Source organism: Trachypithecus francoisi, unplaced genomic scaffold, assembly GCF_009764315.1.
Source record: "Trachypithecus francoisi isolate TF-2019V2 unplaced genomic scaffold, Tfra_2.0 Lachesis_group3, whole genome shotgun sequence".
NCBI lineage: Eukaryota > Metazoa > Chordata > Mammalia > Primates > Cercopithecidae > Trachypithecus > Trachypithecus francoisi.
Genome location: NW_022681468.1, coordinates 33,360,682 through 33,373,473, shown reverse-complemented (window position 1 = coordinate 33,373,473; position 12,792 = coordinate 33,360,682). Strand labels below are relative to the sequence as shown.

At 42.7% G+C, this 12,792-nt stretch overlaps 1 protein-coding gene across 7 annotated transcripts in view; it reads left to right on the top strand.

Annotated features, from left to right (window-relative positions):
• ZNF410 (zinc finger protein 410) overlaps positions 1–12,792 on the top strand; it is a 43,818-nt gene that overhangs the window by 27,144 nt on the left and 3,882 nt on the right. For 6 of the 7 annotated variants that reach the window (XM_033187484.1, XM_033187483.1, XM_033187481.1 and 3 more), the window contains 3 exons: positions 8,085–8,210; positions 9,170–9,310; positions 10,493–10,620. In XM_033187484.1, coding sequence (XP_033043375.1) covers positions 8,085–8,210; positions 9,170–9,310; positions 10,493–10,620 — 395 coding nt within the window. The remainder of the gene's footprint in view (positions 1–8,084; positions 8,211–9,169; positions 9,311–10,492; positions 10,621–12,792) is intronic. The other variant, XM_033187478.1, reaches the window with a different exon arrangement.

Here is a 12,792-nt window from a genome sequence, read left to right as displayed (position 1 = left end):
AAAAGAATAAGTTTTCCTCTGCCTAGCAAGCTCACTTCAAGGACAGTTAAAAGGTAACGCTGTTTGAGAAGCCAAGGCCAAAAGCTTGACTCCAGACACCCGCTCTTCCAGAGCAAGGTTGAAGGAAAAAAAAAAGAGAGAAAGACAAATTCCTTTACTGTTACTCATTTCCCTGGCTTCTTAAGCATAACTATGTTTTTCAAATGTCTGTATTTAGCCAGTTCTTATTTTTCTTTCAATGCAGTTACAAGGCCATCAGCTTTGCAAGGCCACAAGTTATGCTATGCTATAGATTATGTGACCTGTCACGATTAACTGCTTTTGTTTTACTTTTGTAAGTCTGTTTATAAAAACCCCACTCCATCTTTGTTTAATGCTCAGCTTTTTGGATGTGAATCCACTGAGCTGGTGCGTACATAAAATAAACAATCCTCCCGTTCTCCATATCAGCCTCTCCAGTCCTTAATTTCCCACAACAGGACTACAGGCTCACACCACCACATCTAGCTAATTTCTATTTTTTTTTGTAGAAATGGAGTCTTTTTGTGTTGCCTGGGCTGGTCCTGAACTCCTGGCCTCAAGTGATATTCCCACCTTGGCCTCCCAAAGTGTTGGGATTACAGGCATGAGCCACCACACCTGGCTGAGTTTTAGTAGTTTTTAAAAAACAGATTTTTTAGTGTTTTCTACATAAAAGATCATGTCATCTGAGATTAAAGATAGTTTTGCTTCTCCCTTTCCAATCTAGGTGCCTTTAATTTCCCTTCTTTTCTTTTCTTTTCTTTTTTTTTTTTTTTTTTGAGACATGGTCTCCCTCTGTTGCTCAGGTTGGAGTGCAGTAGCATGATCATGGCTCACTGCAGCCTCGACCTCCTGGGCTCGGGCAGTTCTTCCACATCAGCCTCCCAAGGCTGAGACTACAGGCGCATGCCTAGCTTTTTTTTTTTTTTTTTTTTTTGAGTCTCACTGTGTTGCCCAGGCTGGAGTGCAGTGGCACAGTCTCAGCTCACTGCAGTCTCCACCTCCCAGGTTCAAGTGATTCTTTCTTCTGCCTCAGCCTCTCTAGTACTGGGATTACAGGCATGCACCACCACGCCCAGCTAATTTTTGTATTTTTGGTAGAGACAGGTTTTCACCATGTTGACCAGGCTAGTCCGGAACTCCTGACCTCAAGTCATCTGCCCACCTCGGCCTACCAAAGTGGTGGGATTACAGGCATGAGCCACAATGCCTGGCCCCCAGCTAGTTTTTTTTTTTTTTTTGAGACGGAGTCTCGCTCCGTCACCCAGGCTGGAGTGCAGTAGCCGGATCTCAGCTCACTGCAAGCTCTGCCTCCCGGGTTTACACCATTCTCCTGCCTCAGCCTCCCGAGTAGCTGGGACTACAGGCGCCCGCCACCTCGCCCGGCTAGTTTTTTGTATTTTTTAGTAGAGACGAGGTTTCACCGTGTTCGCCAGGATGGTCCTGATCTCCTGACCTCGTGATCCGCCAACCTCGGCCTCCCAAAGTGCTGGGATTACAGGCTTGAGCCACTGCGCCTGGCTCCCAGCTAGGTTTTTAAAAAATTTTTACAGAGACAGGGTCTTGCCATGTTGCCCAGGCTGGTTTCACACTTCCTGTCTCAGCCTTCCAGTGTTGGGATGACAGGCATGAGCCACTGCACCTGGCCTTAACTTCCTTTTTTTTTTTTTTGGAGACTGAGTCTCGCACTGTTGCCCAGGCTGGAGTGCAATGGTGTAATCTCAGCTTACTGCAGCCTCTGCCTCCTGAGTTCAAGAGATCCTCTTGCCTCAGCCTCCCGAGAAGCTGGAATTACACACGTGAGCCACCACACCTGGATAATTTTGTATTTTTAGTAGAGACGGGGTTTCAGCATGTTGGCCAGGCTGGTCTTGAACTCCTGACCTCAGGTAATCCACCCATCTTGGCCTCCCAAAGTGCTGAGATTACAGGCGTGAGCCATCACACCTGGCCTAATTTCTTTTTCTGGCTAGAACCTTCAGTACATTGTTGAATAGAAGTGGTGAGGCCGGGTGCAGTGACTCACACTTGTAATCCCAATGCTTTGGGAGGCTGAGGCAGGCAGATCATCTGAGGTCAGGAATTCGAGACCAGCCTGGCCAACATGGTGAAACCCCGTCTCTACTAAAAATACAAATTATCCAGATGTGGTAGCTCATGCCTGTAATCCCAGCTACTCAGGTGGCTGAGGCATGAGAATTGCTTAAACCCAGGAGGCGGAGGTTGCAGTGAGCCAAGATCATACCACTGCACTCTGACCTGGGCGATACAGCGAGACTCTGTTTCCAAAAAAAAAAAAAAAAAGTGGTGAGAATATGCATCCTTGTCTTTTTCCTAGTCTTAGGGGAAAAGCATTTATTCTTTCATGAATAATTTTTTTTTTTTTTTAAGACAAAGTCTTACTCTGTTGCCCAGGCTGGAGTGCAGTGGTGTGATCTTGGCTCACTGTAACCTCTGCCTCCTGGGTTCAAGCAATTGTCCTGCCTCAGCCTCCTGAGTAGTGGGGATTATAGGCGCCCACCACCATGGCTGACTAATTTTTGTTTTTTTTAGTAGAGGTGGGGTTTCAGCATGTTGGTCAGGCTGGTCTCAAACTTCTGACGTGAAATGATCCACCTGCCTCAGCCTCCCAAAGTGCTGGGATTACAGGTGTGAGCCACCGTCCCTGGCCTTTCATGATTAAATTTGATGTTAACTGTAGTTTTTTTCATAGATACCCTTTATCAGATGAAGGAATTTACATTCTCTTCCTAGTTCGTTGAGAATTTTTATTATGAATGGGTATTGGATCTTGTCAAGCACCTTTGTGTGTCTATTGAGATGATCTTATTGTTTTTGTACTGTATGCTACTAATGTTACTGCTAACAGTTGATTTTTGGATGTAAAACTAACTTTGTATTTCTAGGGTAAATCCCATTTGGTCAGGGTGTATAGTCCTATTTATATGGTGCTAGACTTGGTTTTGTCATAATTTGTTAAGAATTTTTACAACTGGCTGGATGTGGTGGCTCATGCCTGTAATCTCAGCACTTTGGGAGGCCAAGGCAGGAGGATTGCTTGGGCCTAGGAGTTCTAGACCAGCCTGGGCAGCGTAGGGAGACCTGTCCTCTACAAAAAAATCAATCAGTAAGAGAGAGGGAGGGAGGGAGAGAAGGAAGGATGAGAGGAAGGGAGAGAGAGAGAGGAGGAGGGCAGGAGAGTGGAAAGGAAGGAGGAAAAGGAGTCTGTATGTTCATGAGGGATATTGGTCTGTAATGTTTTCTTGTGATATTTTTAGCTTTTCTATCAGGGTGTAATTATAGTGGCCTCCCTAGTTCAAGCGATTCTCATGCCACAGTTTTGCAAGTAGCTGGCACTACAGGCATCTGCCATGTCTTGTTAATTTTTGCACATTGTTTAGTAGAGATGGGGTTTTGCCTTGTTAGGCTGGTCTTGAACTCTTGGCCTCCAGTGATCCACCTGCCTTGGCCTCCCAAAGTGCTGGGATTATAGGCGTGAGCCACCGTGCCTGGCCTGGTTGTTATTTTCGGAGCTTCTCATGCCGTATTTATGCTTTTGACATGACCCATTTGTGTTGTTACAGCCTCTTTGCTTTATAACACAACAACAGTTCCCAGGCTTACCTTAGACTTGGAATCAGCTTTTCCTCCATGGAGTCCTGGTTCCTTATAGTTGAACCACAGTCTGGGTGCCATGTGCCTGTTGCTGTTAGGTTGTCATTGTTGGCAGGGCGCAGTGGTTTATGCCTGTAATCTTGGTACTTTGGGAGGCTGAGGTGAGCAGATCACTTTGGCCCGTGAGTTCAAGACCAGCCTGGGCAACACGGTGAAGCCCTGTTTCTACAAAAAAGATACAAAAATTAGCTGGGTGTGGTGGTACGCACCTGTAATCCCAGCTACTTGGGGGGCTGAGGCATGAGGATCGCTTGAACCCAGGAGGTGGAGGCTGCAGTGAGCCAAGATGCACCACTGCACTCCAGCCTGGGAAACAAAGCGAGACTGCATCTCAAAGAAAAAAAAAAGGTTGTTACTGTTTCTAGAACTTTTTAGTGGAAAGAACTAGAGAAGACATATTTTCGAAAATAAAATAATTGGTTCATATTGATAATTCCAATTTAAATTTTCACATTAAACAATTTTCAGGGGATTTTTTTTGTACTTTTTATTTTTTTCTCTTACACTGAAAATCTTGGTTCCTAACATTAATGCAATATTGTTTCAAAATGATAATACCAATATTATCAATTTGTCTACAGAATGAAGTTTAAGACTCTTGCAGCTGTATTTTTCTTAGAATAATACTGTGTTTAAATACCTTTTAAATCATTGTTTTAATATATCACCAGCCTGATATATAGATTTGCTTCAGTTTCTTTTTCAAGTCTTTTTAATATGTAGAGTCAAAGCTAGATGTATTCAAAAAGCCTTGATTATAGGTGTGTCGCTTTACCATGTTCCCTCCCTCCTTCTCTTATAGATATAACCACTTTTTATTTCCTATTTGGTTTACTTTTCCAGTGGTTCTTTTTGCATATACAAGCAAATGCAGGTTATTTTTCGTATTTCCCTCCCTTTTCATCCATACATTAAGTTGAGATATAGTTCACACATCATAAGATTCATCTCAAAAAAGTGTGCAGTCCGGCCGGGCATGGTGACTCATGCCTGTAATGCCAGCACTTTGGGAGGCTGAGGCGGGTGAATCACCTGAGGTCAGGAGTTCAAAACCAGCCTGGCCAATATGGTGAAATCCTGTCTCTACTAAAAATACAGAAATTAGCTGGGTGTGGTGGTGTGTGCCTGTAATCCCAACTACTCACAAGGTGGAGGCACAAGAATCAACTTGAACCCGGGAGGCGGAGGTTGCAGTGAACCAAGATCATGCCACTGCACTCCAGCCTGGGCGACAGAGTGAGACTCTGTCTAAAATATAAAAAGAAGACAAGTATGCAACTAAGTGATTTGTTATCTGTGGTGTATAGGTTCCAGGACCCCAGCAGATACCAAAATCCACAAATAACCCAAGTCTCTTAACATAAAATGGCATGATATTTGCATATAACCTACACATATCCTCCCATATGCTTTAAATCATCTCTAGATTACTGATAGTACCTAATACAATGTAAATGCTATGTGAATAGTTATGCTATATTGGTTTTTTATTTGTATTTTTTATTACTATATTGTTATTTTTTATTTATTTATTTTTTTAGATGGAGTCTCGCTCTGTTGCCCGGGCCGGAGTGCAGTGGCCCATGATCTTGGTTCAATGAAACCTCCACCTCCTGGGTTCAAGTGATTCTCCTGCCTCAGCCTCCCAAGTAGCTGGGATTACAGGCATGTGCCTGGCTAATTTTTGTATTTTTAGTAGAGACAGGGTTTCACCATGTTGGCCAGGTCTTGAACTCCTGACCTCAAGTGATCTACCTGCCTTGGCCTCCCAAAGTATTAGGATTACAGGCATGTAACACCACACCTGGCCTGTTATTTTTTATTTTTATTTTTTCTGAATTTTTTTATCTGCTTGGTTGAATCAATGGATGTGTATGGCCAACTATATATTCATATATTCATAGTTTTACAGTTTTCTCTACTGTCCAACTTCACAACATTTCATCATCCCAAAAAGGATCCCCATATCCAGGAGATGATTAAAAAAAGAAAAAGAATTCCCATTATTAGTATCATTGCCCATTTCTCTCTTCCTCCAGCCCCTGGCAACCATTAATCTGCTTTCTGTCTCTGGATTGATTTGCCTGTTCTGGACATTTCATGACTTTTTCTTTCTTTTTTCTTTTTTTTTTTTTTGAGACGGAGTCTTGCTGTCTCCCAGGCTGGAGTACAGTGGTGTGATCTTGGCGCACTGCAAGCTCCACTTCCCGGGTTCACGCCATTCTCCTGCGTCAGCCTCCCGAGTAGCTGGGGACTACAGGCGCCTGCCACCATGCCCGGCTAATTTTTTGTATTTTTAGTAGAGATGGGGTTTCACCGTATTAGCCAGGATGGTCTCGATCTCCTGACCTCGTGATCCCCTGACCTCGGCCTCCCAAAGTGCTGGGATTACAGGAGTGAGCCACCGCGCCCGGCTTTTTTTTTTTTTTTTTTTTTTTTGACGGAGTCTCACTCTGTGGCTCAGGCTGGAGTGCAGTGGCATGATCTTGGCTCACTGCAACTTCCACCTCCTGGGTTCCAGCAATTCTCCTGCCTCAACCTCCAAAGCAACTGGGATTACATGCATCCACCACCACGCCTAGCTAATTTTTGTAGAGATGCGGTTTCACCATGTAGGCTGGGCTGGTCTTGATCTCCTGACCTCAAGTAATCTGCCTGCCCAGCCTCCCAAAGTGCTGGGATTACATGTGTGAACCACTGCACCTGGCCAAAATAAATTTATTTTAGATTCAGGGGGTACATGTGCAGGTTTGTTACAAGGGTATATTGCATGATGCTGAGATTTGGGCTACTAATGATCCTGTTGACCAAGCAGTGAACATAATACCCAATAGGTAGTTTTTCAGCCCTTGCCTCATAGCTGCTTTTGGAATCCCCAGTGTTTATTGTTCCCATCTTTGTGTCCATAAGTACCCAGTGTTTAGCTCCCACTTACAACTGAGAACATGTGGTGTTTTTCTGTTTCTGTGTTAATTTGCTTAGGATAATGGCCTCCAGCTGCATCCATGTTGCTGCAAAGGACATGATTTTATTCTTTTTTATGGCTGCATAGTATTCCATGGTGTGTATGTGCCACATTTTCCTTATCTAATCTACCACTGATGGGCACCTGGGTTGATTCCATATCTTTGCTGTTGTGAATAGTGCTGCGGTGAACATGTGAGGGCAGGTGTCTTTTTAGTAGAGCAGTTTATTTTCCTTTGGGTAGATAGTAATGGGATTGCTGGTTCAAATGGTGACTCCGTTTTTAGTTTTAAGGTTTGTAATATTCTACCCTGTTTCTATTGTATAGCTTTTTTTTTTTTTTTTTTTTTTTTTGCTATGCAGGACTATTGCAGTATCTATAGCTTTTTAGTCAGTCTCTGTGATGAATATTTACGTTGTTTCCAGTATTTAGCCATTTAAAATAATGTTGCAGTGATGAATAACCTTGTGCATAGAGTATTTCACATTTTGCCACTATAATTTTGGGACATATTCCTAGAAGTGGGATTCCAAGGTCAAAGGGCAAGTGCATCTACAGTTTTTCTAGATGTGGTCAGATTCCTCCAAAGAGGTTTTTTGTATTTTGCATTCCCAGCAAAATACAATCAGCAATGAAGATTGCTGTACCATGTGTTTATCAATTGTGAATTTGTTCCTAGCATTTAGAAGAAATTGGGAGATTCTACATAAAAATCCTTATTAAAAAAAAAAATCAGAACCTGGCTGTGCTAGGCCTTAATCTACCCATGGCAACAGCTGGCTAGAGCTGAATAATAACTGCCCCTTTTCTAGGTACTCTCTAGGTTACTACGGCCTCCACTTGGCCATTTTACTTAACTTTTGCTCCCTATCAGTCCCCTACAGACATGAGTTTTTGACCTCTGCTCTAAGTATGGTTGTCTGGGTGGGTAGAATGGAGACGGAGAGTCTGGGACTTGAAGACATAGAGGACAATTTAGATTATTATGTTAGAAGAGCCACCAGTGTGAATGTTGACCCTAAAGAGGGTGGCAGGGAATATGACAAGGGGATATTAGGAACCCAGGATTGGAATCCTTGAGGAAAGCACATGTCCTAGAGGTCCATGGAAGACCATCTGAAAAAGAAGGCCTATTTTTTGTGGTTGCCGTGGTCCTATACCAAAGAGGTTTTGTGAAGGCAGCATTACAGTGAGTCTGGAAAGGACCAGGGGCTGGGAGCAGGGAGTGTGCTAAAGCCCTCCTGGTGTACTCTTCCTGCCTTCCCCCATATACTGAAGTTTGAGAGGCTGGGAAGGTGGGGAATGGGAAAAGGAGCTGCTGCTTATGTTTAGTTTAACATTCTCTGGGCTTCTCCATCTAGGTCTTGAGTTCATTCTCTTCCTGTCCTTTTGGCTTCCCTGTTTAACCTGGTCCCTGTTTCAGGAGAGAAGCCTCATCAGTGCCAAGTCTGTGGGAAGACCTTCTCTCAGAGTGGAAGCAGGAATGTGCATATGAGAAAGCATCACTTGCAGCTGGGAGCAGCTGGGAGTCAAGAGCAGGAGCAAACTGGTGAGGAGGGTGGGCAGAGTGGAGGGCTATACCTTCTAGGGTTCAAAGAGCCAAATCACTGTCCTGCCTGGTTATCTGGAAATTTTCTGATTCTGTTTTAGGTAGATAGCCCTGGTCTCATTTGATGGGCTGATGGTTTCCAAACATAGCTGTACAGTAGAATCATCTGCAACCTTTTAAAATTTATATACTTTTTGTTGCTTGTCCCCCCACCAATAAAACAAAGCAATCTGATAAATGAAATAATTTGCAAGATCCCAGAATCTGTAGTTTTAAAAGTTCCCCTAGTGATTTTGATGGTAACTAGTGCTGATCCATGAACCAGCATTTGAGTAACACAGTGATAAAAGATTTCTGCATGGCAAGAGTTTAAGCTTTTTTATTTTTTTAGACGGAGTCTCGCTCTGTCGCCCACGCTGGAGTGCAGTGGCGCCATCTCGACTCACTGCAACTTCTGCCTCCTGGGTTCAAGCACTTCTCCTGCGTCAGCCTCCTGAGTAGCTGGGATTATAGGCAGGTGCCACCACACCTGGCTGATTTTTGCATTTTTGTAGAGACGGGGTTTCACCATGTTGGCCAGGCTGGAAGCGTATTTTACTTACCAGTCATGACTACCTTTTTGCCCTGTCTGAAATTTGATAACTCTTTTTAATTGTTATTCCTTTGCCATATCTTTCCTTAATTATTCCAAATATTCCTTTCTAAAGATCCACCTATCCTGTTTCATACGCTAATTCTTCAGATGCTGAACACAAGCAAGGATCATTATCTTCTAAGGCTTACTCTTTCCCTTCTAGGTTTATTCTTATTTCTCGAAAGTAGGTGAAATAGGAGGTGGCATCCCATCTATAGGTTAACTTCTAGTAATGAAAGAGAAGGCCAGCTTCCTGTTGAAAGAAAATGAGGACTAGGCACAGCCTTGATTGCTGTATGTCTCTCACAACCTATTCTCTGTGCAGCTGAGCCACTAATGGGCAGTAGTTTGCTTGAAGAGGCTTCAGTACCCAGTAAAAACCTGGTGTCTATGAATTCCCAGCCCAGCCTTGGTGGAGAGTCCTTGAACCTACCAAATACCAATTCTATCCTGGGAGTTGATGATGGTAAGACTTCCAACTCTCCTTTATTTGGGAAAAATGGACTGCAACTAGGGGCTAAGGAACGGGGTGTCTCCACAATGTATGTTTAAATTGCATTTCTTATGAGTAGCTGTGGTATGAGTAGCATTTGTGTTCTTATTCTCTGGGGTGGATTAGTGAATCTGTTTAAAAAAATTTTTTTTTCATTGAAGATAATATAATAAAAGAATAAAAAGAAAAAAATTCTTAAGAAAAGATTATTCATAATCCTAGCATCCTTAGCCCAACTATTTCTATCTTTCCTATTGCAGTTATGGAAGAACTTAACTTTTAAAACATTTAACAGAACATAACCAGGTTTTACAGAGGAGATATAAAGCAATTTCTCCATACCTTCAAAAGCCATATCTTCTGGAGAAAAGAAAGGGCTCTCTAGGAAACACTTGCTCCTCTCTGGTATAGAAATTTCACCCAAGTTACACAGGCCAGGCCCTCTTCTCTGAAAAACTTAACAGGTGAGGTCAGCATGCATTTATTCAGTGCCTACTGTGTGCCTGGCACCATGGGAAAGACAAAAGTAGAAGATAGGAACCTTAAAATCCAGTTGAGAACTGAAAGCTTACATATATATGGGAAAGAACATTGAGAAATAAAAGACAGTATATAAGCCAACATTAAATTATGGTACAGCATAAAATAGTCATATAAGCTAGAAAACCCCTAGAAGAAACTTTTAATTTTTTGAGGGCTAAGTGGTATAACCGTAAACTATTTCCAGAAGATTTTCATGATGATCCCACTGATGAACATTTAATAACTGTGAGGCCCTGTGTTTTTGTTACTCTCATCATATTCAATTAGTAAGTGCTATTAGTATCATTGGCGACTGCTTTAAGGGTGGCTTTGGTTCCCTTACCTGCTTGCCTATGAGCTTTTGCCCATTTCATACATAGTTCTAATTCAGTTAACAGTGCTAACGCCGTATTCTAAATTCTGTATTAAGATTTCTTGCCTTTCTATTCTCTTTTTATAATACTTTCCAAATTTACTGATAATGCTCATGAGACAGGATTAACTTGGAAGAAATAGAGGAATGTGGGAAATAGAGGAATAGAGTTTTAGAGTTGTTAATGAGAGGCTTAATGATCCAGATAGGTATATCTCTGGATTCACTTTTCATTGAAACATTTTTCTGTTGCTTCACAGAGGTGCTTGCTGAAGGATCCCCACGTTCCCTGTCTTCAGTGCCTGATGTGACACATCACCTGGTGACCATGCAGTCAGGGAGGCAATCATATGAAGTTTCTGTCTTAACTGCAGTAAATCCACAAGAGGTAAAGTGGTCTCTTGCCCTTTGTTTCTGTGGCAATTTGTGTGGGGAATGATTGAGAATTTAGGGGACCTGAAAAAGTCTCCAGTTTCCATTTCCTGGAAACTTTGACACGAATATTTTCCTTTAAATTAAGCATGAGTTCAGCTTGAAAGGAGCCTGACGGTTAGGGTCTTAACGAATTGGAGATTGGTCTGTCATAGCTGGGACTCACAGCTTTAAAGTTCTTTTATACATATTCATCGTTGATGTCTGTTCCTACTATTCTCTGCCACACTAGAACATGAAGATACAGCTTTTATTTTATAAAGGCACACAGCAGGCACTGAATAAATGCATGTTGACCTCACCTGTTAAATTATTCAGAGAAGAGGGCCTGGCCTGTGTAAATTGGGTGAAATTTCTGTACCAGAGAGGAGCGAGTATTTCCTAGAGAGGCCTTTCTTTTCTCCGGAAATAACATCCTGGAAAAAGTCTCTCAGCAAAAAAGATAGTAACAAAATAATTAAACGTAATTATTGCTCATTCTGCTATGGTCATATGTCTGGAAGATACCAGGCTTAACCAAATGGGCATATACAAATTTGTTCACTTGCTTGCTAAGTGAGAACCATTATCTAAATCAGTGGTCTCCAACCTTTTTGGCACCAGGGACCGGTTTCGTTTCACCTCAGATCATCAGGCGTTAGATTCTGATAAGGAGTGCGCAACCTAGATCCCTCAAATACACAGTTCACAGTAGGGTTTGTGCTTCTATGAGAATCTATTGCTGCTGCTGATTTGACAGGCGAGGTGGAGCTCAGGTGGTAATGCTTGCTCACCTGCTGCTCACCTCCTGCTGTGCGGCCCAGTTCCTAACAGGGCACGGACCAGCACTGGCTTTGACTCAGAAAACAGAATGCAAACTGGTCAGTCTTTTAGAATCTTAGGATATTTCACTGGTCTTGTGTCATGGGAGTGGATTACTTCATCACGAGCACATTTCATATGCATAAACTTTTGTCAAAACCTATGTAGCTTGGATCCTTTCAGTATTACATTAGTTTTTATGGTGTTCTTCCATCTTTTTTTTTTTTTTTTTTTTTTTTTGAGCCAGAGTCTTGCTCCGTTGCCTAGGCTGGAGTACAGTGATGCGGTCTTGGCTCACTGCAGCCTCCGCCTCCTGGGTTCATGCCATTCTCCTGCCTCAGCCTCCTGAGTAGCTGGGACTACAGGTGCCCGCCACCACGCCCGGCTAATTTTTTTGTATTTTTAGTAGAGACAGGGTTTCACTATGTTGGCCAGGATGGTCTCGATCTCTTGACTTCGTGATCTGCCCACCTCAGCCTCCCAAAGTGCTGGAATTACAGGCGTGAGCCACTGTGCCCAGCCTTCTTTCTTTTCATTATAACCTTTATACCACAGTAAGCTATTACATCATTTGAATGATTCTGCATCCTATATTGAATATTCTCCATTATTCTTTAGTATCTTTGGGGGTACCCAGGATTATAGGGTTCTGGGCATATATGTTAATGCTTTTGCCAGGACCTTTCTTTTTATTCATTGTCATGACCCATTTTCTTTGCTTGTATTTAAAGTTTTTGCTCTTGATATCATTGGTTCTTTCCTAAGTCACTTCTTCTGGTAAGTGCTTTGGAATGAATCATACATGTCTCACAGAGTCTTCCTCTTTCTCCTCCATTTTTCTTGTCTTCATTTTTCTGTTTTAAAGCTTTTATTATGGAAATTTTCAGAATATAGTGAGAGAGAGACTAGTATGATAAACACACGTCAAAGTTAGGGCTGAGAGCAGCAGCTCACACCTATCTCCTAACTTTGACAACTTTTTTTTTTTTTTTTGAGATAGAGTCTCACTCTGTCGCCCAGGCTGGAGTGCAGTGGTGCGATCTCAGCTCACTGCAACCTCCGCCTCCAGGTTCAAGCAATTTTCCTGCCTCAGCCTCCTGAGTAGCTGGGATTACAGGTGCCCACTACCAAGCCCAGCTAATTTTTGTATTTTTGTTAGAGACAAGGTTTTACCCTGTTGGCCAGGCTGGTCTTGAACTCCTGATCTCAAGTGATCCACCCGCCTCAGCCTCCCAAAGAGCTGGGATTACAGGTGTGAGCCGCCGTGCTCAGCCCTAACTTTGACAGTTTTAATACTGTATCTGTTAGAGGCATATACTGAAATACA